At 47.4% G+C, this 27,559-nt stretch overlaps 1 protein-coding gene across 6 annotated transcripts in view; it reads left to right on the top strand.

Moving 5' to 3' along the window:
* LOC128403545 (EMI domain-containing protein 1-like) overlaps window positions 1–27,559 on the top strand; it is a 70,494-nt gene that overhangs the window by 17,620 nt on the left and 25,315 nt on the right. For 5 of the 6 annotated variants that reach the window (XM_053368400.1, XM_053368396.1, XM_053368398.1 and 2 more), the window contains exons 4-9: window positions 11,104–11,190; window positions 13,504–13,565; window positions 14,224–14,368; window positions 19,125–19,178; window positions 19,896–20,003; window positions 25,011–25,148. In XM_053368400.1, the coding sequence (XP_053224375.1) occupies window positions 11,104–11,190; window positions 13,504–13,565; window positions 14,224–14,368; window positions 19,125–19,178; window positions 19,896–20,003; window positions 25,011–25,148 (594 nt within the window). The remainder of the gene's footprint in view (window positions 1–11,103; window positions 11,191–13,503; window positions 13,566–14,223; window positions 14,369–19,124; window positions 19,179–19,895; window positions 20,004–25,010; window positions 25,149–27,559) is intronic. The other variant, XM_053368397.1, reaches the window with a different exon arrangement.

Genomic DNA, 27,559 nt, shown 5'->3' with positions numbered 1-27,559 from the left:
ATACATTCTACTCATGTGAAAACACGCTGATTCCTGGACCTTCCATGGGCTGGATTTAGAAGGTGATTGGGCTGGATCCGGGCCCCGGGCCTTAGTTTGCCTACGCATGCTCTGGAGGGCTGCACATGGACAAAGAAGAAATGGAAAATCCCCAAGCGAAAAGCCGGGAGAGTTTGCTGGGAAAGCTGAGGAGTGAAACTTTAGTTCTCTATTTATAAAAACACAGGGAGATAGTAGAGTTGGAAGGGACCACAAGGGATGACCCTTATTCTAACCCCCTGCAATGCAGGAATCTTTTGCCCAACATGGGACTCAAACTCACAATGCTGAGACTGAGAGTCTCATGCTCTACTGGTTGAGTTGAGCTTGATTTTCTCCTCCTCCCTGCCCAGCCCTTTCTCTTCGTATGCCCTGTCTCTCGTCTCATGCTCTATCAACTGAGCTACCCCAGCTATCTAGATGGGATATATAAGATGACAAGATAGGTAGAGGTAAAGGGACCCCTGACCATTAGGTCCAGTTGTGGCCGACTCTCGGGTTGCGGCGCTTTACTGGCCGAGGGAGCCGGCTTACAGCTTCCGGGTCATGTGGCCAGCATGACTAAGCCGCTTCTAGCGAACCAAAGCAGCGCATGGAAACACCGTTTACCTTCCCACCAGAGCGGTACCTATTTATCTACTTGCACTTTGACCTGCTTTCGAACTGCTAGGTTGGCAGGAGCAGGGACCGAGCAACGGGAGCTCACCCCATCACGGGGATTTGAACCGCCGACCTTCTGATCGGCAAGCCCTAGGCTCTGTGGTTTAACCCACAGCGCCACCTGTGTCCCTAAGACAACAAGATAGAGGTGTCCAAAATAATGCACAACATGGAGAAAGTGGGTAGAGAAAAGCTTTTCTTTCTCAGGCATAATGCCTGAACTCGTGGACATCAAACGAAGCTGAATGTTGGGAGATTCAGGACAGTTAAAAAAAGAAAGCACTTCACACAGCACATGGTTAAAACGTGGAACTCTCTGCCACAAGAGGCAGTGGCTCTATTTAAAACTGGCTGCAGGACAGCACACCTGGAGGCAGCGGGGCTTGCATTGGGCATACAGGACAACCTGCTCTGTCTTGCATTGCCTCTCCCAAGTAAAAATGGCCAGAGGCAGCTTCCTCTCTCTGCCCCATGGTAGAGCCGGCCCTGTGAATGCCACTGATTGTGGTGACAAGACGGAGGGGTGGTTTGTGGCCGGGAGGGTAAGCTCCACTTAAACCACTCCACACACTTCCTGAGCCTTAGTGAAGGGTTGCGTAGCCCCCCCAAACCCAGCTATGCTTGACTGTGCATGGAAAGGGGGACCAGTGTCGGTAACTCCAAACAGCAGGCTCAGATCATAACAGGTGGCAGGCAGCCAAGATGTCAGAAGTGATCCATAAAATAAAAGGACACCTGGTGCGAAATCCCATTATTGTGAAATCCTACCCGGTGGATGGATACTCCCTGTATTGAGTTTGGCAGAGCATAGTAGGAAATGAGAGAGGTCTGTGGTGGAGGGGAGGCTGACTGGGGCTGGTGGGGGGAGAGGGGGGAAGAGGGAGAGAAATAAGCCAACTTTGGAGAGAGGTACATTGGCAAGAGAAGAAAACCCTTAAGAGAGAATGCTCTGTTTTGCCAGGGAGATTCAGGATTATAATTTTGTTTTTTAATTGGCTCTTGGTTTCAACATAATTTTTATTCGGATCCCCTTTTATTTTAGTCATTTTAATATTTATTAAGAGCAAATCGTCTTCCCTTCTTAAAGTTGACCTTCCAGGGAAATTCAGCATACTGTAGTTTATTTGTGGCCAAGTTCATTTCAGTTTCTGCAGCCTTGGTCTACTTCTGTGTGGTTAAACTCTGTTTGGCAATGGTCGAAGGTGTAGAAACAACCAAATAGGTCTGGTAAGGGTGGTATACAAATTGAATAAATCAAAATAAATAAAAAATAATTACCCCTCGTTCAGGTCCTAGTGCCCTCAAGCTGTTGCCATCATCCTTGGCCATTGGTTATGTTGGCTGGGGCTGATGGGAGTTTTTTTTTTTAAAAAATAGCTCTTATTAAAGATTTTCCTGTGTTAAAAACAAACACATAAACAAGGAAAAGTATATAGAGCATCTCCATTTTTGATTCGTAGGGTCAGTTTACATTTGGTGTGAGACACTCTTGTCACAGACATTGTGCGTTGGGGGGGGAGATGGGAAAGAGAGAGGGATGGAGGGAGGGAAATGGGAATAATGATCTTTTGTTCTATTGCATAGTGTTTGTGTAGGGTTTTTTTGTGTGAGCATCATGTGAGCAGGTCCCTTATTTTTATTTTTCGCTCTATAAGACGCACCAGACCATAAGACGCACCTAGTCGTTGGAAGAGGAAAACAAGAAAAAAAATCTGAATCCCATAAGCCAGGACAGCCAGCGGGATCGCTGCGCAGCGATCCCGCTGGCTGTCCTGGTTTATGGAATAGCCGCGCGCAGCCTCTCCCAGGCAAGGGGAGCCTTCATCCAATGCCTGGGAGAGGCTGCATGCGGCTAAGGCTCCCCCAAGAGCCATGCTCCCTTTAAAGAGCGTGCAGAGTGTGTGTGCGGCTCTTTAAAGGGAGCGCTGAGCAGAGCCTCCCGCCTGCATTCGCTCCATAAGATGCACACACATTTCCCCTTACTTTTTAGGAGGGGAAAAGGGCGTCTTATAGAGCGAAAAATACGGTATTTATTTTTATTGGCATTGTGAGAGATTAGGGTGTCCAGAGCCTGGTTGGTTGCAGTGTGGTTTCATAGAATCGTAGTGTTGGAAGGGACCATGAGTGTCATCTTAGTCCAACCCCCTGGCAAACCAGGAATCTTTTGCCTGATGTAGGATTCGAATCCATGACCCTTAGATCGAGAATCTCAGGTTCTACCGACTAAGCCACTTTTTCCAGGTGAAGTGAACATGAGTGAGGGCTAACCAAAGTTGCTGACCTTTTTTTTAGGATTGAAGTTGTTGAGCTTTTGTTACGATTTTACCCTAGAGTTGTTGAGCTTTTTACCCCAGGAAATAAACTGCCACAGGGGCCAGATTAGACTGACCAGCAGGCCGGAATAGGTCCCTGAAACGGACTTTGAACATGCCTGGACTAAGCTATCCGAGCTGTCCTGTTTGTATTTGTGTTTGTTTGGAGGTGGGTTGCCGAGTCAGATGAGCCATACTGGCTGAGTCAAAGACTCTGTAACGGGACAGAGAAAAGGAAGCTTTTATTCACGCAGCACATCGTTAAACTTTGGAACTCTCCGCCACAGGAGGCAGTGACGCCCACCAACCTGGATGCCTTTAAAAGAGGATTAGACAAATTTATGGAGGAAAAGGATTAGACAAATTTATGGAGGAAAATGGCTGCTGGCGATGACAGGCTATCTTTTGCCTCTGTTGCAACTTTTAATTGTTCTCTGAGACGCGGAGGAAAAAAAGGAAAAGAGGGATCAAAACCAGGACGGCTTCTGTAATTCCGGGATTGCCCCTAGAAAATAGGGACACTTGGAGGGTATGGTGTAAACAAGACTGAGCTAAATGGGCCAATGGTTCTGACTCGGTAGAAGCCACTCTGTTCCTGTACTCCAGTGACGGAGGTCATTGAGAGCGTTTTAGGTAAGAGGTGCAGGGACCCCTCCTCTTCCTCTTTCAACAGGCCCTGCCTGCTTGATCAGCGATCTGTTTTCCTAGGCGTGGGACTTGCCTTTCTGTGACAGCATCCTTTCATCTCCTGAACCATCTGACCTACGAAGGTGACAGCCTCCACGGGAAATCATTCGCCCTTCCTGTTTGTTGAGTGTCCCTTGCTGGGTCAGCAGCACGGCCGCCCTCCTCGAGATCCTGTTGGATCACCTCATTTGCTTTGCTTGCTGTGGTCATCTCATGGCGAAAACCGCACATGTTTTAATAAAGCATTCTGGGAACGAGGGGAAGAGGCAGCTCAATTCAACTTATGCAGGAAGTAACAGCTGGCAGAGGCGGATATCGCTGAGAGGTTATCTTCAAATATCTGAAGGGCTGTCACATGGAAGATGGAGCAAGTTTCTTTTCTGCTGCTCTGGAGGCTAGGGCCTGAACCAATGGGTTCAAATGACAAGAAAGTTGATCCTGGCTAAACATTAGGAAGAACTTTCTGATTGTGAGAGCTGTTTGACAGTGGAAATTGAAATACTTTATTGTCACTTGTACAACTTGTATACAGTGAGATTACATGAGCACCCCCCACTCAGCTCTCTTAGTCTTAATTCCCCTCGTTTACTGACGCACACCCACCAAACCCTTTCATTCAGCAGCCTAACAGCCCACGGATAGAAGTTATTCTTTACCCTGTTGGTGCGACTTATCATGCTTCTATATCTTCTGCCTGAGGGCAGGAGATCAAGAAAGTGCCGGCCAGGGTGTGAATCATCCCTGAGAATTTTCCTCACTCTCCTGAGGCAACGTTCTTCCGCAATGTCATCCAGCAGATTCATAGGACAGCCCATAATATATTGTGCTGAATTCACCACCCTCTGTAGGCACTTCCTATCAGTTGATGTCAAACCAGCATACCACACCGTGATGCAGTATGAAAGGACACTTTCTATTGTGGACCGGTAGAAGAAGATCATCAAATGTTGATTGACATCGTTCTTTTGCAATACTCTGAGGAGATGGAATGGACAACCTCGGAAGCTGATGGGCTCTCCTTTGTTGGAGGTTTCTAAATGGAGGCCAGAAGGCCATTTGTCAGGGATTTCTTTAGCTGCGATTGCACAGGCTGGACCAGATGACTCTTGGGGTTACCTTCCAAGTCTTGAATTCTTTGATTCTGTTATTTCAGGGATTTCCCATAAAGTACAAGTGTGGAAACTCTTTTAGCTGAGGGGCTGTGTTCCTTTCTGGTCAACCTCCCAAGGGCCACATGTCAGTGGTGGACAGGGCCAGAGACAAAAGTGAGCAGAGCTGCTAAGAAGGAGGAGGAGGAGGAGGAGTTTGGATTTGATATTCCGCTTTATCACTACCCTAAGGAGTCTCAAAGCGGCTAACAACCTCCATTCCCTTCCTCCCCCACAACAAACACTCTGTGAGGTGAGTGAGGCTGAGAGAAGTATGACTAGCCCAAGGTCACCCAGCAGCTGCATGTGGAGGAGCTGGGAATCGAGCCTGGTTCACCAGATTACGAGTCTACCACTCTTAACTACTACACCACACTGAGCAGAGCTGCTTATGTGAAGCTTATTCCACCTCTTTACCTTCTTGCCAGGCAAGCAAGAGACTTTGGAGTTTAAGGACACTTTCCAGCCAGGCCAAAGCACTGAGGCAGTGCTGGTGAGAGGTGTGGTCTGGGGAGATGAGTGTGACAAGAGAGGGGGGCGGTATGGGTAAGGTCCTGAGGGCCTGAAAGAGAGACTTGGGGGCCACATTTGGACTCCCCCCTGCAATAAATCATGCCACATTTCTCCCCACTCATTATTACAATTTGGCACCCCCTCTCCAAAAGCAGGTTAGACATCACCATGCTCCCAACAAACAGCTTTAACGCCACGACACGTAACTCTTACCTGGTCCTGGCAAGTCTTCTCCCTGGTTATCTTGTCCCTGCATTGATTCCTTGGCAGCTAGCCTCTGTGATAATGAGGTCTGGAAACTTGAGTGTGAAATGAGAAACAGAGCTGATAGTGAGAGGGAGTCATGCAAGGAAAGGGTGACCTTTTGTATATTCCTTGCATTTAGCTTGGGAGCTACTTGGAGGAGTCTAGTAGAAAAACAGGATGCAGATTTATCAACCAAACAAATGTGTAAACAAATAATTAGAAGGGAGAGCTACCGTGCCTTTGTGTGTTCCAGTTAATTGTAGCTTATCTATCCAGGAACTAAACTTCCTTTTCAGTTTAGGGGGGAAAGAGAGTAAGGGAGTTACAAAATAGTGATATTTAAAATAGCGCATGGCTTGGAGTAAGCGGACAGAAAAAGCCCCCCACTTAAAATACTAGTAAAGCAGCATTTAAGAGAGCTGAACGTTGGAAAATTGAAGACAGACAAAAGTAAGAATTTATTCATGCAGCATATAATTAAAATGATGGAACTCACTCCCACCAGGGCTAGTGATGGCCGCCAACTTGGGAGGCTTTAAAAGAGGATTAGACAAATTTATGGCAGAAGATAAGGCTATGAGGGCTATTTAACTGCAATGGCTATACTCTGCCTCTCAGTCAGAGGCAGTAATGCTTCTGAATACCAGTTGCTGCAAATCACAAGTGGGGAAACTGGCTGTAGTGCTTAGGTCCTGCGTGGGGAACCCCACTGGAAAATCTAGTGGCTCCTAAACTTTCCCCCATAAACTCATCCCTAGTGCCCCTTACCCTACAAAAAGCATTATTCAGAATAGCAGTTTGCATGACCCACTAAGGAAGATAATTGCAGAATCAAATTCAAAACAGTAACCATTAGTTGAAAAAAAAAATTCAAATCCAGTTGAAGCTGCAGCACAACCTCGGTTTTAGAACATCTCGGCTGCCGAACGCTGAAAACCCGGAAGTGAATGCTTCCATTTCCGAACGCACCTTGGAAATCGAACGGCTTCCACGGCACGTTTTTCCATTTTCACCATTCACTTTGCTGACACCCCTTGATTTTCAGTTTTCGAAAGTTTCGGAAGTCAAACGACTTCCGGAATGGATTACGTTCGAAAACTGAGGTTCCACTGTATTTAGTTTAATTGATGAACTTGATCCAGTGATACCAGTTTTAAAAAACTGGTCTGATGGTCATTTACACCTCGTCACCCCAAACTTCTTAGCGCCCCCCCCAGTAATCCCCACCCCCACCCCTAGAAGCCTAGAGATTTCTTGCTGCCTCTTTTTCTATCTTGCCAGCTGCATCGCTTCATGCCTGTGATCTGCACAAACACCCGCCCTCCTTTCTCTTCCATTCCCCTCCTTTCAAAGCAAATATTTACATTGCCAAATGCATTCCGGTTCAGATTAAGGGGAAAGGGGAGATCGTGGTCCTCAGGGTGGTCTCAGAATGAGCCATCGAGAGATCAGCGCGTTCCTTTATTGGTTGGGACAGCTGATGACGCCCTGACCTGGTGTGACTTGAAATCAGGATGGGGCGAGTGGGTGGGGACAAGGCTGATGACATCCATTTGGCCACCCAGATGCGACAGCCTTGCGGAGACAACCTTGTCTCAGCGTGTCCCCAAATAAGTACTGGGAGGCTGAAGAAAGCTTCTCCTATCTACCAGCAGATAATCAGACTAGCTGTTAAACTGCTATGGGATTCATTCCCACCCACAAGAGGCACTTATGACCAACAAACTTGAATGGCTTTAACAGAAGATTAGACAATTTTGTGAAGGATAATTATTATCGTTATGTTCATCCCCACCCTGCCTTTTTCCCTGAGAGGGACTCAAGGCGGTTTACAGATAAAATAAGAACAGCTAAAAATGGGGGGGGGGTCATTAAAAACCAGTTAAACATTAATAGAATTAAAACTAACCAACCAACCAGCCAACACACACACACACACACAGAGTTGTACCTCGGTTTACAAACTTAATCCATTCCGGAAGTCCGTTTTTAAACCAAAGCCGTTCTTAAACCGAGATGCGCTTTCCCTAATGAGGCCTCCTGCCGCCAGTGCCCTTCCACTGTTCGGCTTCCATTCGTAGACTGAGGTAAAGTTCGCTAACCGGAACACTACTTTTGTGGAGTTCTTATACTGAATAGTTCGTAAACAGGGCTGTTCTTAAACCGAGCTCCTACTGTATGTGTATGTATATGTGTGTGTGTGTGTGTGTGTGTGTGTGTGTGTGTTAATTATATATATATATAGTTGGATGGTTAGTTTTAATTCTGTTAATGTTTAATTGTGTTTTTTTTAATGACTTCCCACCCAGTTTTAGCTGTTATATCGGTGTTAAAAACATACAGATAATTACAGGTGGCCCCCCCACTTATGCAGTGGTTATGTGAAATTGCATATAATTGAAACCCATTGAAAAATCCTGCAAAACCCCTGTTACGCCCTTTTGGTGGCATTTCAGTGACATCTTTATGCAGATATTGAAGGTGCGTAAACAGGGGGTTGCCTGTACAATAAAAAAACTATAGAATAAGGCTGTCCACAGCTACTAACCCTTATTGATGTGTTCCATACTATCCACTATTGGAGACAGTATGCTTAGGTCCTGCTTTTTCCTTTATGCTATGCCTTTGGCTCTTAATTATTCCATAAGTTGCTTAGAGGTGGCCCCCATGCTTTTGTATTAAGCGACCAACAAGTTTTTTTAAAAAAATAGTAGCTATGGACAGAATGAAAAGAGCTCTGGTGACTTGACTCCCAAGACCCATCTGATCTGATGCATCATTTCCAGCTATGGCTGGGCCAGCTTGCAATAAGAGCAGAGGCATGCAAAGCAGGTGCTCTTCCTCTGAGCTATGGCCCTTCCCCTTAAAAAAGGCGAAGTTTCTAGTCCTCAGCATTCTAAATAAAGGGTTGCATTAAATAGGAACATAAGAAGCAGCCTTGTACCAAATCAGACTATGGGCCCATCTAGCTCAGTGCTGTCTACACTGACTGGCAGCAGCTCTGCCCCTAAGCAACGGCCCTTCTACTGTGGCAGGTGGCACTGTGGTCTAAACCACTGCGCCCATTGGGCTTGCCAATCAAAAGGTTGGCGGTTCGAATCCCCACGACGGAGCGAGCTCCCATTGCTCTGCCCCACCTTCTGCTTACCTAGCAATTTGAAAGCACACCAGTGCAAATAGAAAAATAGGTACTGCTGTGGTGGGAAGGTAAACGGCATTTCTGTGTACTCTGGTTTCCGTTACGGTGTCCCATTGCACCAGAAACGGTTTAGTCATGCTGGCCACATGACCTGGAAAGCTGTCCGTGGACAAACACCAGCTCCCTCGGCCTGAAAGCGAGATGAGCACCCCATAGTCGCTTTTGACTGGACTTAACCGTCCAGGGGTCCTTTACCTTTTACCTTCCACTGTGTGATCAGGGTTTGGGGGAATTTGCAAATTCCCTGGCCGGGCTAACTTCACGGAAACCACCCTAGGAATTCTTTTCCTCCTGGGGATCTCAAACGGCAAAAAGGCTTTGTTACCAAGCAGAGTTGGAGATACAAGTTTGGCTCAGAGAGACAAACCAGACGGCAATCTCGGGCAATCTCGTTCCTTTCCCACCCCATCCCAGCATGGGAAGCCAGCCCTCCGGACCCGTGTAGGAGACAGACCCCCATCTGGAGGAAGCCAACTGCAGTTCCAAGTGATTCAGACAGCGGATTTCCTCAATGACTCCCCATGCCAACAGGAACCTCATTCAGAGAGCCATACAGCTGCTGTCCTAACCCCATCTTCCCTTGGAATAAGCCCCACTGAATCCAACAGGGCTTACTTCTGAGCAACTGTGGTTAGGATTGCGCTATAAACTGTCTCTGATAGTGGCATGCAACAGCCCTATGGCTACATCTACACTGTATTTATTTATTTACTCATGTTTCATTTTTGTTTATGATTTTCGATTTTATACATTACAATAATTTTACCATCGTTTTAACATTTCGAAGCACGACGTCCTTCCCCGCCCTCTTTCTGCGCTTCCTTAAATTTATTTTTTTACATATTTTCTGCATGTTCCAAATTAACTTACTCATTTATTCATCTGCTTTAAATATATACTCTTATAAAACTGCAGGTTATTAAAATAATCCTGCCAATGTTCTTATCTGTTTACAGTTTGTTTGTTTCTTTGGTAAATATTTAATAAACCATTTCCATGCTTTTATAAAAAGTTTGCTATCTTGATTTCTTATATTTCCAGTAAGTTTTGCCATTTCAGCATATTCTGTAAGTTTTTTGTATCTGTTCTTCTTTCGCTTGGACTTCTTCTTCTTTCCATTTTTGGGCAAGTAACATTCTTGCCGCCGTAGTCGCATACATGAATAAATTTCTATTCAGTTTGGGTAATTCTGTTCCTATAATTCTTCCCACACAATATTTAAAGCAACCAGGATACCTCCTTAAACAGCTGTGGCTTCCCTCAAAGGATTCTGGGAACTGTAGCATGTTAAGGGTGCTGAGAGTTGATTGGAGACTCCTGCTCCCCTCACAGAACTACAATTCCCAGAGTGGTTAAGCAGAGATCTGGGAACTATAGCTCTGGGGGAGGAACTTGTGACCTCCAGACTACTCCCACAGCCCTTAACAACATCTCCCAGGTTTCTTTGGCAAAAGCCACAATTGTTTAAATTCATGGTGGGAATGTGGGAAGAATAATGCCTAGCTTAGGGTCAAACGACTCAATGATGTGGTGTGTGTATTTTTTAAGTGTGCTTAAGTTTGGGTGGCATGGGACATGGATGGTGCTGTGGGTTAAACCACAGAGCCGAGGACTTGCTGATAAGAAGGTCGGCGGTTCGAATCCCCGCGACGGGGTGAGCTCCCATTGCTCTGTCCCTGCTCCTGCCAACCTAGCAGCTCGAAAGTACATCAAAGTGCAAGTAGATAAATAGGTACCGCTCTAGTGGGAAGGTAAACAGTGTTTCTGTGCGCTGCTCTGGTTCGCTCTGGTTTGCCAGAAGCGGCTTAGTCATGCTGGCCGCATGATCCGGAAGCTGTATGCCGGCTCCCTTGGCGAATAAAGCAAGATGAGCAGCGCAACCCCAGAGTCGGCCACGACTGGACCTAATGAGAGCCAGTGTGGTGTAGTGGTTAGGAGCAGTAGACTCGTAATCTGGGGAACTGGGTTCGCGTCTCCGCTCCTCCACATGCAGCAGCTGGGTGACCTTGGGCTAGTCACACTTTTTTGAAGTCTCTCAGCCCCACTCACCTCACAGAGTGTTTGTTGTGGGGGAGGAAGGGAAAGGAGAATGTTAGCCGCTTTGAGATTCCTTCGGGTAGTGATAAAGCGGGATATCAAATCCAAACTCTTCTTCTTCTTCTTCTTCTTCTTCTAATGGTCAGTGGTCCCTTTACCTTTACCTTTAAGTTTGGGTGAGCTCTGATCTGGCCCTCAGGCTGAAATAGGTTCCTTGCCACAACCCTGAACAATTCTCCCCTATCTTTTTCTTCCTTTTCAGAGACTGCTGGCTACCAGAATCCTCAGGACGCTGCTCATGGGGCTGCCCCTTTACGCAGACTGCCAGCCCGGCCTGCAGCTTATTCTGGTGAGGGTTGAGGACCTAAGACGAGTCAGGCCAATGGCTCAGCATCCTGTGCTCATGGCAGCCTCCTCAATGGGAAACCATCAAGCAGCACCCAAGCCCTAGAGCAACCCTCTTCCCTCCTCTGGCTTTTAGCAACCGGTATTCAGAAGCATTGGGATGCAGGTGGTGCTGTGGGCTAAACCACAGAGCCTAGGACTTGCCGATCAGAAGGTCGGCGGTTCGAATCCCCGCGACGGGGTGAGCTCCCGTTGCTCGATCCCTGCTCCTGCCAACCTAGCAGTTTGAAAGCACATCAAAGTGCAAGTAGATAAATAGGTAACGCTCCGGCGGGAAGGTAAACGGCGTTTCCGTGCGCTGCTCTGGTTCGCCAGAAGCGGCTTAGTCATGCTGGCCACATGACCCGGAAGCTGTATGCCGGCTCCCTCGGCCAATAAAGCGAGATGAGCGCCGCAACCCCAGAATTGGCCACGACTGGACCTAATGGTTAGGGGTCCCTTTACCTTTACCTTTATTCAGAAGCATCACTGCCTCCTACCGTGGAGGCACAGCATAGCCGTTGTGCCTAGTAGCCGCCGAGAGCTTTTTCCTTCAGGAGACCCTCCCCAAGGGTTTCTAAGCAGAGCGCCCTTGCCCTTGGGCTGGTGTATGTTGTCCTACCCAAACTGCACCGTTGCTTTCCTCCCCTTCACTCTTGGCATTTTGGGCAGACAGCCAAAATGGCAGATCCTAGCACATCTTTGACTTGAGCTGAAGGCTGGGGTACATCTTTCTCACCTTATTCAGTCCCCACAACAACCGTGCGAGGGAGGTTAGGCTGAGAGGCAGCGACTGGCCTGAGAGCACACAGTGAGCTTCGTGGCCGAGCGGGTGATTTGAACTCCAGTCTCCCAGCTCCTACCAGGGATGCGGGTGGCGCTGTGGGTTAAACCACAGAGCCTAGGGCTTGCCGATCAGAAGGTTGGCGGTTCAAATCCCTGCTACGGGGTGAGCTCCCGTTGCTCGGTCCCTGCTCCTGCCAACCTAACAGTCTGAAAGCACATCAAAGTGCAAGTAGATAAATAGGTACCACTCCGGCGGGAAGGTAGATGGCGTTTCCGTGCACTGCTCTGGTTCGCCAGAAGTGGCTTAGTCATGCTGGCCACATGACCCAGAAGCTGTACGCCGGCTCCCTCAGCTAGTAAAGCGAGATGAGCGCCGCAACCCCAGAGTCGTCCGCAACTGGACCTAACGATCCCTTTACCTTTACCTTTACCTCCCAGCTCCTAGTTCAATACTCTAACCACTACGCTGGCACGGGTATAGAGTGTTTGAGATCTCTTTCATGGCTTTCAACTCTTATTTGCTTGTCAGTTCCAAAGTCACGTTTCAAAGTACCTTCTGTGTCTCTCTGTGTATGCGCTCAGTTCTGATTCCCATTAGTTGGATCTCAGCGATGAGTGAAAAATCCTTCTCTTTCCACTCCCCTCCAATAAGGACAGCAGGGATATTTGTCATGGCTGCAGCACCTCACCAGGGAGCTAATAGAATTGGTTCTACAATGCAAGGCACTAATCTGCTCTGTGTGGGAATTGGCTGAGCTGGCTTGGCAGAGCGCTGGCAGCCCTTTGCAGGCTGAGAAATTCCTGGTTGTCCCTCTGGCACTGCTTTCGCAGTAGTGTGAATTTGCCTTCCCCAACCTGGTGGCCACTCAGATATCATCATCATCAATAATTGTTAATAATCATCTTCCACACAATGGCCTCAAGGCAACATGTGAAAAAAACAGTGGGAAACAGTGGAAAGCACAAAAGAACAGCCTCTATATTTGAGACAAAACTTAAACAATACAAAATAGACACTCTGCACAAAGACCCATTTATCCAGCTGGGAAAGCATTAATACAGTCGTATACCGGAAGTCGAATGCCTTGCGACTCGAACGTTTTGGCTCCTGAACGCCACAAACCCAGAAGTGAGTGTTCCGGTTTGTGAACGTTCTTTGGAACCTGAACTTCCGACACGACTTCCGTGGTTTCCGATTGGCTGCAGGAGCTTCTTTTTACCCAGTAAAAAGCCTTTTACCCAGTCAGACCATTGGTCCATCTAGCTTAGCATTGCCTGCACTGACTGGCAGTGGCTTTCCAGGGTTTCAGAGAGAGGATGCTTGCCGGTCTGACCTGGAGATGCAGGGGTGTGTGAGAGTGGGGTGGCCACGCCCACTGATGGCATGTGGTCCTTAGAGAATTAACCAAGGGCGAATGTGGCCTCCAGGCCAATAAATAAATAAATGTTAGCTGCCCATTTTAACTACTCCCTGTCTCACCTGATTCCCCAGGTTGTTTAAACTGCAGCAAACTCTCAGAGCTGCTGGAGAGGGTCAACTTCTTAGAAGCAAAGGTCAGTCTCTTTCAATATAATTTTATATACTCTTGAAGGGGCAGTGGGGTTGGGGGGGTCTCAGCTGGGCTGCTTTATCCAATACCTCTCCTCCACCTCTCCAGCCTTGTCAGAAATCATTATTTCAATGTGGCAAGTTTGGAACTCCCTGCCTATTGATATCAGACAGGCGCCTTCATTGTATTTTTTCCTCCCGGTACCTGCTTATTTTGTTTTCATTTAGGCAAGCCTCTCCAGAAACATGAATGTTAATGTTGTTCGCCGTTAATTATTTTTTTCAGATGCTTTTACTTGTTTTTAACTGTTTTTTAATTGATAATTTTAATATTTCTTGTAAACTGCTTAGAGGTCTTAGTTCAATCAAGTGGCATGTAAATGTTAAAAAAAAAAAAGATATGCAATTTCATCAAAGACCAACAGCATCAGAAGGGAAACAGCTCTGCATGCGGAGGACACAGAGTAGAATGAAAAGGATGCCTTCTTGCCTTTCTAATCACATATGGTAGTCAATATAGCTAGCATACTGATCTGAACACACAACCCTCACATACTCAACCCCAACCACGCTACTTCTGGAGCCGCGCCTCCCTGCCTGTGCATGTGTCAGGGGTGAAGACCTTTTGCCTCCTTTGCTGGAGATGTTTCCCCTTGTCTTCAGGTAGCGACCCTCTCTGCGGCTGAATCTGTGGACTCTCTGGTGCCCGGCAGACGACTTCCTCCTAAGGGAGGCGACTCTCCTGATTCCGTGGCCCTGTGGGGCTCTATGGCTGCTCAGGGGAGCCCTGGGGATGAAAGCGCAAAAGGTAAGCAGGGAGGGAGGCAGTGGATCTTCGGTGGTCATCTGGGGTGTGGCAGGGTGGGCACAGGAGATGTGGCCTTTTCAGTGGTGGCTCCGCCTGTGAATTCCTTGCCTGGTTAGCTCCCGCACTTCCTTCATGCCTTTCGACTTTGGCAGGGAGTGGGAGCTTCCTCATTAGGGCTGATGGGGCAATGCCCCATGAACCTCAGTCTGGCCTTGGCCAGCTCTCACCTGCCTGCCTTCTTACATACAAGCAGTCCAGGGGGTGGCCCTGCCTAGCGGCTTCCTCCCTGCCAGGGAACGAGCCAGCACTAAATCACACGGAGTAAACGAAACAAGACCTGCTCCAGGGAGTGAGGCCTAATCAGCACAGCAACTCTTCTGGGTAGGCAGTTGTGGAGGCTGAAGGTCCCTGCCTTCCCACAGATGCCTAAATCTCCTCCATCCCCAGGTCCTTCCCAAGCAATCTGAGACTACGCTGACGTGCTTGTCTCTGCTCCTCCCTGAACATACCTCTTCTGGTTCTGGGAGTCCAGGGGGAGTGGGGATTGTCACAGCAGGAGGGGGAGACACCAGCCTGACTTGTCTCTGCCTCTTGGCCCCCCTCCCCTCCTGCTTCAACATCTGCCTCTGATTCTGGACTTCTCTCTGACCTAGACTCCCCCAGCTCACTAAACCTTGTAACCTTTTTAGCTTCTGGCAGTTCCTCTTCCCATTCTGCTCCTTCTTCTCCCTCTGACCACCCATCCTCTGTGTCCAGCCAATCTGTGATGCTCCTCCAGCTCAATCTCAGTGGTTGCCCTGATAGGGTGCAAAACTAGGATTAGTTGGCTCCATGTAGAATTGTACAGTTGGGACTCAATAGAGTCACCTAGTCCAGTGGTTCTCAAAGTGGGTGGTACTGCCCACTGGGAGTCAGTGGGTTTACCTAGGAGGCAGGGGGCGCAGAAGGTGTAAATGACCACCAGACTTTGAAAAGCTGCTGGATCAAGTTCATCACCTTTGTTGAATTAATTAAACTAAATAGTTTTAATTGGATTTTGAACAAATGTGTAATTAATTGTTACTCTTTTAAATTTTATTATACTATTATCTTCTGTAGTGGGTTGTCAAAACTGCTAAAGAGAGGGCTATAGCTCGAAAAACTTTAGGAACCACTGGTCTAGTCCAATATAGATATAATCTCTGGCGCCCCCTGCTGTTAGCCTCCCTACTTTCCACTCTACCAGTCCTATCAGCTACCATTTTGGCGCCAGGTTAAGACGCTGCTGTCTGGATGTCCTAACAGATGACAGTGTAGGTGTGCATTTTGTGTGGGTGGCCATTGAGAAGCCTCAGCTTCTTTGTTTGCCTTGTCTGTCCTTTTCTGGGACCTGAGTTTGGGGCTTGTTTTGATGGTGACTAGCCACACTGTTGGCAAATGTTTTAATAAATAAAAGCAAGATGGAGCAAGAAGCCAGTTTGCTCGGAGACGGTGTGTGTGTGTGTGTGTGTGTGTGTACGGAGCCTAAACTCAAGGAAAGTCTGAGAGAGTATCCTTTTACCCTTTGCTTCTTCTTCCCTGAATGAACCGAAGTGGATCAGTTGAGGCCAGGGCCTTGCCTACAGGCCCTCACTAGTTCAAGGCAACTGTCCTTGACATTTAACAATGCCCCCCAAAAGAACATTTTCTCTCAAGAGGGGTGAGCAACCCAATTGCCTGCTTGGCCTCATTTCATGTGTGTAGGAAGCAGGCAGGAAAGGGATGCAGGAGAAGAGAAGAGATGAGAGAGAAAAGGTATTAAGTTGTGGGTGAACATATCAGACAACACAGCGATTCTCCAAACAGCTCTTGTTTATTCACAGGCCAGAACAGAACTGAACTGAAGGGTTCAGCCAGCCTGCTTATATAGAGCTCCACTACAATGCAACAGTAACCACTTTCTGTAACTATCCAATCACTGAAGGTCACTTTCAATCCCTTATTTGCCTATGTGAAACTATCTACCGTATCCCCCTGCTGGCCCAGGGTGAAAACTTCAGTACATAACCAAAGGGAGTGGGAAGAGAGAGAAGGAGACAAAGGGGTGTGGCAGAAAAGAGGAGAGAAAAGGGGAGGCTGTCCTTTTTGACTCCAGCACTGCCAGGGGGACGAAGCACTTCAATAGCGCACACCGAAATTTCTGGGATGCACTTCCATCGCTTCTGCAAATTACTTGACAGTCTGGAGGTGACCAAAGTCTGGAGGCTACTTTGCCTCTGCAAAGACACCATGCATTGGCTTTAGCAAAGGGATCACATGTTGCCTTTTCAAGCACACGCTATTTATTTTATTTATTGCATTCATATTCCACCTTTTCCTCCGGGGAGCTCAAAGTGGTGTGCGCAGTTCTCCCCCTGGTCCTCTCAATTAATCCCCACAACAACCCTGTGAGGCAGGTTGGGCTGAGAGGCAGGGACTGACCCCCGAGGTCACCCTAGTGTGAGCTTCATAGCCGAGTGGGGTTTTGAACCCTGGTCACCTGGATTCTAGGCTGACACTCTTAACCACTAAATGATGCATTCGATTTTGATTTTAAAGTAGGACAGTGTGGGGGAAGCTGAGATTCTTTGAAAGCAGAATTCTGCGTGGATTTTCTGTGGAATCGTAACTGACCTGCAGCAATTCGGTTTGGGCTGGCTGGCAAAACTGGCTGAAGTTTTCACAAACTGGGCAGCAGCATCCTCAGACTGGCCCTGCCTTCTCCAGGATTGAAGCAGGGACAATGGAGTTTTGCTTCTGATTATCAGCTCCAGCCTCTTCTCTTCCCTCTCCTCCTACCACCCGCCATCTCCTTCCTCCCAAGTCCGCTGCCAGCATTGCATCGGAGCTGGTGAGAAGCACACCAGGCAAGGGGGCCAAAATTGAAAGCAGCTGGCTGACGGGGACTGTCCCGGGGCCTGGCGAAGCTTCCTGGCTTTGGCTGGAGCTCTCTGCAGCTGGAAAGGTTTAGTGGTCCTTCCCTCGCTCTGACAGAACATGTGTTTCTGGTTTGGGCGAAGAGAGGGGAGGAGAAGACGGGAATAATTAATGATGGAATATTTCTCTCCCCTCTTTGCACAAGTTGCAAAAGGACAATGGGCAGAAAGGGTGGCGAGATGTTCTTTCCTGGCAGGGACGTGCAAGGGCTTCCCTCGTCGCTTGGTCATTCATTACACCCAACAGGAAAGGTGTGCTGAACCCTGAACATGATGCGCCGTGAGCAACTGCTGTTGTTCCTCTGTTGCGTTTCTGCTTTGCAGAGAATGTCCCACATTGACATATGCAGGGTTTTCGGTGCCTCAGAGATGGGTCTTTGGCCTGATTCAGCAGAGCTCTTCTTAGGGGACACGGGCGGTGCTGTGGTCTAAACCACTGAGCCTCTTGGGCTTGCTGATCGGAAGGTTGGCGGTTTGAATCCCCACAACGGGGTGAGCTCCCATTGCTCTGTCCCAGCTCCTGCCAACCTAGCAGTTCGAAAGCATGCCAGCACAAGTAGATAAATAGGTACTGCTGCGGCGGGAAGATAAACATGATGGGGGACCTCAGAGTCACTTCAAGATTGTTGTGTGGCAAAGGGGTCCTTGTTCTAGCGCAGTTGTAACTTGTGGCATTGCAGCCCTAAGAGGTAAAAAAGAGTAAAGAACCCCAGGTTACATACGCTTCAGGTTACAGACTCCGCTAACCCAGAAATAGTACCTTGGGTTAAGAACTTTGCTTTAGGATGAGAACAGAAATTGTGCTCCGGTGGCATGGCGGGAGCAGGAGGCCCCATTAGCTAAAGTGGTGCTTCAGGTTAAGAACAGTTTCAGGTTAAGTACGTACCTCCGGAACAAATTAAGTACTTAACCCAAGGTACCACTGTATTATTATTATTATTATTATTATTATTATTATTATTATTATTATTATTTTGAATTTATATACTGCCCTACACCCTAGGGGTGACTGAATCTCCCACTTCCTTCTTGGTGGTCCAGTCATGCCCTCATGGGAGCACTGAGTTCAAATTAGAAGGAGTCATCATTCAAAGGGTTGCTGTGTGTTAGATTTTCCAAAACTTCTGGATCACAGAGGGTGGGATGGGGAAGAGAATGCCCCATGCCTTTGTGTGCAAATGGCGTCTGGCTTAGTTTTCTCTCTCTGTCTCTGTGTGTCTTGTCTGTCTGTCTGTCTGTCTGTCTGTCTGTCTGTCTCTCTCTCTCTCTCTCTCTCTCTGTGTCTCCAGGCTTTTCATCTCAGGGGTCAGTTCTGCCCTTGATTTAATCCATGTCTAGGGTTTAAAGTCCTTGTGTCTCCTTGCAGCTGGTAGCAGGGTCACTTAAATACCACAGATGGAGTACAGAGAGAAAAGCAATCCTGATAACAACTTACTGAGCAGAGAGCAGTGTATGATCTGAGGAGAAAGGAACAGGGAGGTTTCTTCTTACTTACGTCAGGCCTTGTACATAGCAGAAAGAGATTTGAGCAAACATACAGAGCAAAACTTCCTCAGAACTACACGGCCAATCGGAGCACATGCTGCCTCAGTAAAGATCATGTCACTTTGCCTAGTTGCTAAGCAACACTCTTGGCCACTTGACTTTAACACGAGCAGAATTAACCCTTACATTACAAATTGAATGATCTCTGCTGCTGCACTTTCAACAGCAGCATTCCACAGATCCTGAAAGAAGGAAGACCAGGGACACTGTGTGTTACACTTTTAACATAGCCTTGCTTGTAGGAGCTCCAGGTAACGTCTTGCCCCCTCGGTATTCAGCAGGTTCTCCAGGCCCCAGAGAGAGGCTGAGGACCACCATACCTGGACGGGATGGTATGTACTCAAGCAACTTACAATATTTTAAGGGGAAAAAGAAAACGTACATATACATTAAAAGCAGCATTAAAAATAAATTATGAAAGACTCTTCTGTTTTTTAAAAAGCAAACAAACTACATCGAAACATCCCACCCATGCAGAAAGGCCATAGGTGGCTTAAAAAAGAATGTTTTTGCCTGGGACCAAAATATATGTAACTAGTGTCAGGTGAGTCTCCCTGGGGAGGGTGTTGCATAAGTTGGGGAACCACTTCTGGAAAAGGCCGTTTTCATTTTGAGGAGGGGCCGCGTGAAGAAGGGTCTTGGATGACGATTGATAAAAGGAGACTGTGAATTTCTGTGTGAAATGTTCATTTTACATTCATCTTTTCTTTTCCTGCTGTAATTCGACGTCTTCAAGCATTTCCCTTTACTTTTGCTTTCTCAAGGACTGAAATTCTCGCTGCAACACACCATTCGCCGTGAATCTCAGTCTCAACACATCCCTTTTTAGCTATGGCCGCTCCATATATCTGAAGCAGCAAAAGAATCCTGGCAACTGTAGTTTCTCCCCACCACAGAGCTACAATTCCCAGCACCCTTAAACTGTTTGTTAACTACAGTTCCCAAGCTTCTTGGGAGGAGGCTGTGTGCTTTCAGTGTATGTTGTGATCTTGTGAATGCGCATCTTCCTCGACTGTTACCGCCTTCCCATTCCAAACCTTTTGTTTCAGGGAGGCTGGCCCCGCAGGGACCCCCAGGCCCTGTGGGTCCCAAAGGAGACATTGGCATCCGTGGCCCGTCAGGCGTACCTGGCGTCAAAGGCCCTGCTGGACCACAAGGTAAGCCCCCGCTGCTCTACAGGTGCAACTCTGCCTTCTCCTTGCATGGTTCAATCCTCTGCATTTCCAGCTAAAAACAACTTACCGTATTTTTCGCTCTATAAGACTCACTTTTTCCCTCCTAAAAAGTAAGGGGGAATGTGTGTGCGTCTTATGGAGCGAATGCAGGCTGCGCAGCTATCCCAGAAGCCAGAACAGCAAAAGGGATCGCTGCTTTCGCTGCGCAGCGATCCCTCTTGTTGTTCTGGCTACTGACATTCAGAATATTTTTTTTCTTGTTTTCCTCCTCCAAAAACTAGGTGCGTCTTATGGTCTGGTGCGTCTTATAGAGTGAAAAATACGGTAGTTTGGTGTTTCGGACTACAAATCCCATCAGACCCAGTTCAGGGGTGGGGAACCTTTAGCCCTCCAGATGTTGCTGAACTACATCATCCCCTCTGGCCATTGGCCCTGCTTTCTGGGGTTGATGGGAGATGTAGGTCAACAACATCTCAGCAGCATCTGGAAGGCCAAAGGTTCCCCACACCTGACAGTCCAAAACACCTGGAGGGTTTAAGGGGTATTGCTTGGGTTAGTTCTGGGGGTGCATCCTCTAGATTAGCTTCATGCATTTTATTGTTAGACCTTATTATGCATTGGCAATGATTTGTTTAATCGTATTCTTGATCCCTGTGAGATGTTCTCATCAGCCCATCCGTTTATCTGGCTGTTTAAACTTCCTTTAGATCTTGCAGTTGTTAGCGAATAATGAAAGAAAGCTTTCTGATGTTGTTGCAAGTTGCTTTGAGCTTGCCTTGCCTTGCAAAGAAACGGCAAGACTAGGCCAGGGGCTCCCAATTAGCTAAGTACCATATTTTTTGCTCTATAAGACTCACTTTTTCCCTCTTAAAAAGTAAGGGGGCATGTGTGTGCGTCTTATGGAGCGAATGCAGGCTGCGCAGCTATCCCAGAAGCCAGAACAGCAAGAGGGATTGCTGCTTTCGCTGCGCAGTGATCCCTCTTGTTGTTCTGGCTTCTGAGATTCAGAATATTATTTTTCTTGTTTTCCTCCTCCAAAAACTAGGTGCGTCTTATGGTCTGGTGCGTCTTATAGGGCGAAAAAATGTGGTGCTTTTGAAAATGTTAATATCTCGCCATTAGTTTTTGTTATGTAAATGGTGGCACACAAACCCTGGGGTCCACGGAAAACCAATAATATATTACTACGTTTATATACTGAATTCTTCCTCCAAGGAGCTCAACATGGCCTACATGATTCTCCCCCTCCTCATCTAATCCTCACAACATCCCTGCAAAGTAGGCTAGGCTAGGCGGCAGTGACTGGCCCAGGGTCACACCCCAAGGTGAGCTTCATGTGGCTGAGTGGGGTTTTGAACCCTGGTATCTCCCACGTTGTACTCTCATGCTCTACCCACTGCACCACACTGTCTCTCATTCCAGTGACTTGGTGGTGTGCGCCATGGGTTCCTCTGCAGGACGAATGTTTGTTCTCTCTCCTGGTCTAAAACCTCTTTTTTTGGGGGGGGGGGGACACGAGAGTGAAGCGTGTCTCCGATGTTAAATCGGGGAGGGGATGGTTTGGAAGTTGGCCTCCATGATCAGAAATCTGAGGAAAACACAATCATTGTAGGATATCTTGAAGTCTCTCGTAGTGGGTTTTTTTGTGGGGGGGATTTGCTGGGGTGGAAGCACCCTCCCTGGGCAAGCAAGGCTGGGGATCTGAGCTCACGTGGAGCTGTGGTCGTACTTGGCCGTCTCTCTGGGTCTGCTTAATGTTTATTGGGTTTGGAAAGCGTCCCAGAGAAAGTTGCCTCTGGCCGTTTGGAGTTAAAACATTAACCAGCCAGCCCAACCCCACACAGACCCCATTCACCACCCTCTCCCCCCTCCCACTCCTAGGCCTAACTCTCCTCTGTAAATCCCACTTCTTTGTTCTGGACCTCCCTGAGCTATTTTTTTTTTTAGGGGGGGGAGCAGGGAGTGAGTGGGAAGGGGTTGCCTTTGCCAAATCCAGTCTCCCCCTTCGCTTCCTCCGCTCCCGTCTCTGCACGCTCCCGGTCTTCAGCTGCAAGCCACTCGGAGCCAAAAACCTGCCTCTGAACTCCTTAGCGATGGGATGGGGAAGCCTGTGGCACCCCAGATATTGTCAAACTCCAGCTCCCATCGTCTGACCTTTTGGACGTGCTTGCTGGGGCTGAGGAGAATTGGAGTTTCATCTGAAGGGCCACAGGTTCCCCATTTGCGCCTTATAACAAGAAGATCACCTCTAATCAGGAGAAGGAGTGGTGTCACCTTTTTTCAGACGCCAGCTATTTAGTTCCCATGGCAACATATTGTCCAAGGTTACATGGCAAACAGGAGTTCTCAATAAAGCTGGCTAGGGCCTATTGACTTAGCGAAAGGAATTGGGTTGACTATTTATTTATTTATTTATTTATTTTATTTAGAATTCAACAATAACAAAGGAAAAAACCACAGTAATTGCTACATCAGTTGGCTAAGCAGTTGGCTCCTTATCTCTCTCGCCCTGACCTAGCCACTGTGATCCACGCGACGGTCACCTCCAGACTGGATTATTGTAACTCACTCTACGTGGGGCTGCCCTTGAGACTGACCCAGAAACTCCAGCGGGTGCAGAATGCTGCGGCGAGACTCCTTATGGGGTCTTCGCTGCGAGATCATATTCATCCGGTACTATACCAGCTGCAGGGACGCGGGTGGCGCTGTGGGTAAAAGCCTCAGTGCCTAGGGCTTGCCGATCGAAAGGTCGGCGGTTCGAATCCCCGCGGCAGGGTACGCTCCCATCATTCGGTCCCAGCGCCTGCCAACCTAGCAGTTCGAAAGCACCGCCAGGTGCAAGTAGATAAATAGGGACCACTTACTGGCGGGAAGGTAAACGGCGTTTCCGTGTGTGGCTCTGGCTCGCCAGATGCAGCTTTGTCACGCTGGCCACGTGACCCGGAAGTGTCTGCGGACAGCACTGGCCCCTGGCCTCTTAAGTGAGATGGGCGCACAACCCCAGAGTCTGTCAAGACTGGCCCGTACGGGCAGGGGTACCTTTACCTTTACCTTTATACCAGCTGCACTGGCTCCCGGTGGAGTACAGGATCAGGTTTAAGGTGCTGGTTTTAACCTTTAAAGCCCTATACGGCCTAGGACCTTCGTACCTACGGGACCGCCTCTCCTGGTATGTCCCACAGAGAAATTTACGGTCTGCAAATAAAAGCATCCTGAAGATCCCAGGCCACAGAGAGGTTAGGCTGGCCTCAACTAGAGCCAGGGCTTTCTCGGCTGCGGCTCCAATCTGGTGGAACGCTCTGTCACAAGAGACTAGGGCCCTGCAGGACCTGACATCTTTCCGCAGGGCCTGCAAAACAGAGCTGTTCCACCAGGCCTTTGATCAGGGCGCAGCCTGACCCCCTCCTCTGGCAATCTGCACAGAATGTTGCTTAATGGTTGCCATTAATTTGATTTTAATTAATTTTATAATGAATGTTTTTAGAGCTTCGGCTGGGGAGGGCGGGATATAAATAAAAATTTATTATTATTATTTATTATCAATTCATTACAATTAACCAATTTTAACAATATATAAATAATAATAGAAAAATTACACAACATCACTTTTAACTTACTGAAGTTTTCAGATTACACTTTGATATCATTATCTCTTTCTTAAGAAATCAAAAAGAAAAAGACCAAGAAAGGAGGCACAAAGAAGAAAAGCAAAGAGGAAGAAGAAGGGGGGGAGGGGGTAAAGGAAAAAAGAAAAACAAAACAAAATAAACACATTTGACTTCCGATTAGACTCATTGTATTATTATTTCTACTATTTTTTCACACACAGTTCCAGATTATTGCATTTCTTTCTTTGTTTTCGTCAGATATCGAAAAACATTATATTTGTTGTTTTACAAGGATCATTCTATTTCTGCCAGGAGGTATTTGTTACTGGGTTGACAGTTTTAGCAGCCGCCCTCTTCTGCAGACCCCAGTCTTACAGCTACAGAATCCCACGGTTGCAGGGGATCCCCAGAGGACATCCATCCCAACCCTAATCCTCCTTAACAACATAACGACGACGTGGAGTTTGCCACATGAAGCAGAGCCTTCTCAGTGGTGGCGCCCTGGTTAAGGCATTTCCTCTTTATTGAAACCGGACTGTCTGCCCATGTTCTTTTCGTTCAAAATTTCCCACAGGCCTTTGCAGCATTATACCTAATTTGTGTTTGTATCATTTACTGCTGACCTATCTGTGATTTTACTTGGGAGCTGACTGCAGTGCTAGTGCTAATCAGAGTAAGCCCATTGAAGTTAATGGATACCACTAACTTAGGTTCGTGCACGCATTTCAACCCTTTGTTTTGGGGCATCAAAAGAAAGGGCATCATATGGGAAATGTCACAATAATTTATCATCATCGTAATTGATAACGATAGATGTGCTGATAAATTAAATCAAGCAGGCCGAATTGTGCCCAGTTGCTGATTCAGGAGTAGCAACACAAGAGGCGAAACTTGCTTCCATTTTTAAATGAAAGCTGAGGTTTTCCAGAAGCTGGATTTGGTGCTGCCCTTGTGCACAGTTCTGACAACCATGCAAATCCCTGCTTGTACAGCTCACATTCTGCTGTTCCTCATGCTCAGCATGAGAGCCAGTGTGGCATAATAGTGTCGGACTCGAATCTGTGAGAGACCAGGGTTCGAATCCCCGCTCTGTTCTGAAACTCACTGGGCGGTGTGACCTGGGACTGCCCACCGTCTCTCAGCCTGACCTACCTCACAAGGTTGTTGTGAGGACGAAATGGGAAGAATGGGGAACCGTGTGCACCATGCTTGAGCTCCTTGACAGAAAAAAGTAGCGTATAGATGTGATAAATAACTAAAAAGGTGGCACCCTGAGCTTTTGCCCACAGGTGCTGGAAGAAACCCACCTTTCCTGGCTCAGCTCTCGTTGTTCACCGTTGTGTTGTTTTGTTTTGTTTTCCCCTCCCACCATTTCATCCAGGGCCTCCGGGGCCTCCTGGTCCCCCCGGGCGGGACGGCGCAAGAGGTTTCCCTGGAGAGAAGGGCCTTCCAGGACCTCCTGGACCACCAGGTCCACCAGCCCCTGTGGGACCAAAGATATCACCCATTCCAGATCAAAGTGAGTACCCTCCCAGGCAAGGGAAGTGTCTTGTCCACAGGGGTAGGGAACCTCAGGCCTGTGAGCTGGATACGGCCCTCCCGGCCTCACTATCTGGCCCTTGGAACTCTCCTCAGGCCACGCCCCCTTGGCCTCACCCTCTCTGAGTGCTTTGCCCTGAGGGGAATGTCTCCTTGAACTCGGATCATGCTGCCCTAGATGGAGGACTAAGAGGGCTGTGGCAGTGTAGAAGCTTGCCTACTGCACAAAGGTTAAATTATTTCAATTTCAACTAAAGTGTGGTGCGCTGCCCTAAAACATTGGCTCAGGATTTCAGTGTTTGATCTAGGGAAGGGTTTGTACCAACACGTGACCAATGAGGAATTTGTCAGCAAATGGCAGAAAACCATGGCTAAAAAAGCCACCTCTATTGGTCTGTCACCCTCCCCCCAACTGTATTACCTGGGTTATGAAGGCGCCCTAAAGACGTTAAAGCAAAGATTATGGGATAATGCACACAGTGACTTGCGATCTTGATCACACGCAGTCTGTAGTCCGCTGGCAGTAGGAGTACAATATGGGCATGTCTTTAAGTTAACATCTTACATTAAAAACCTGACAGTACCAAATTATTGAAGGCTTTTCACCAAAGCCAGACTAAACGTCTTTCCTTCTGCAGTGTTGGATGGCAGGTTGAGAGGAGTTCCCTACCAGGACACACTTCGCTCATGTGTTCAAGACATCAATTCCATAAAACATATTTTGTTGCACTGTGCAAAATATGAGCAAGCCAGGGCTGAACTTATATTACCCTTGCTGGTACCTTTCCCGGGCAAATCAGAGGCTCACTATGTCAGGTTCCTATTGGAAGACCGGACAAACACTAGAACATTAGCAGTGGCAAAGTTTTTATCGGTGGTTGCAAGAACTAATGATCCCTATATTCTGAACAAAATGCTTGTTTAACTTGGAGGTAGGATGTATGAATTGTGTATTGCTTTGTAACGATTTGTTGGGTCTCTGGACCGTAATAAAGGTTGATGATGATATAAATTATTTAGATTCGTTGCCCTGCCCACTTTTGCCTCTGGCCCCGCCCACCACTGGCGTGTGGCCTTTGAGAGGTTGCCCGGAAGGGAATGTGGCCTTTGAGCTGAGAAAGGTCCCCTGCATTAGCTGCTCATTTCCTGGTCTGTTTTTGTGAGGTGAAAGATGCTTAATTCTCTTGGTCCAGGATGGTTTTGCCCATTCGCTCTCCCCTTGATCTCTCTACTGCAGTCTCCTGTTCAAACTGCTGTTTTCTTTTAAGGCAGCCTTGGCCAAACTGGCACCATCCAGATGTTTGGGACTCTATATCTCCCATCAGCCCCAGCTAAATCTTTGTTTAGAAAATGCCTTTGGGGCTCTTCAGTTCCAAGAAATATCTCCGCAAAAAATGCAAATACGGATAAAAGACGGAGGATTTGGGATCCCAGACTTAGAATTGTATCACCAAGCATATTTACTGTCAGGTATACAATTCTGGAGACCCATAACTGAAAACAACTGTCCAAATTGAGCTACTTTGCAATATTCCTATGTAGCACCTTTAGAAAGATGGGCTGCACTTGGGTTCTTAATACATTAATGCTCAAGATGCTATTGAAACAATAACATCAGTTCGAACAATGTGACACCACATGTCCAAAAAAATATAAATTCGACCTTTTCTCCCACAACAAAATGACTTTGTGGGGAAACCCGTCTTTAAAAATCAGGAAAGAAATGGTCGTATGGAAGAGGTGGGTGAATTTTGGTATACAGTGGTACCTCGATTTAAGCACAGCTTAGTTTAGGAACAACTTGGATTAAGAATGCCGCAAACCCGGAAGTAGGTGTTTTGGTTTGTGATCTTTGCCTTGGAATAAGAACATGTTCCGCTTCCGCTTCATTTGTAAATTGAGTCCCCCGCTGCTATGGGAAAGCACGCCTCGGTTTAAGAACGCTTTGGTTTAAGAAAGGACTTCCGGAACAGATTAAGTTCATAAACCAAGGTACCACTGTATTAACGTTAGACCAGTTGATAAATGAAGAGGATGAATTTTATACATATTCCGTCTTAAGAGTCAGATTACCTAGAAATGCTCAATGGCAATATCTCCAGATAAAACACTTGCTAACCACCATCTATGGAGCAGCAGCTTTTACAGCCTCAGAGACCCCCAGAGATATTGAAGCAGTTGATTAGTTCTTACGCAACAACAACAAAAAATGGTCATCAACATATATAAATCTTTGTTACTAGCTAACTAAGGGAGGATTGGAATAAAGAATTAAGAGATCACATCTGGAGGGTGCCAATTTACCAAGGCTGTTTCATGGGGGATGGTTTGACTGCCTATTATAATAGCGGAGGTTTTATATTTTGAGGGATTTTAAAGCTTTGCAAACTG

The sequence above is a fragment of the Podarcis raffonei genome, chromosome 16 (genome assembly GCF_027172205.1).
Source record: "Podarcis raffonei isolate rPodRaf1 chromosome 16, rPodRaf1.pri, whole genome shotgun sequence".
In the NCBI taxonomy this organism is placed as follows: domain Eukaryota; kingdom Metazoa; phylum Chordata; class Lepidosauria; order Squamata; family Lacertidae; genus Podarcis; species Podarcis raffonei.
The sequence above is the reverse complement of the archived record's forward strand: the minus strand, read 5'-3'. Positions and strand labels throughout refer to the sequence as shown.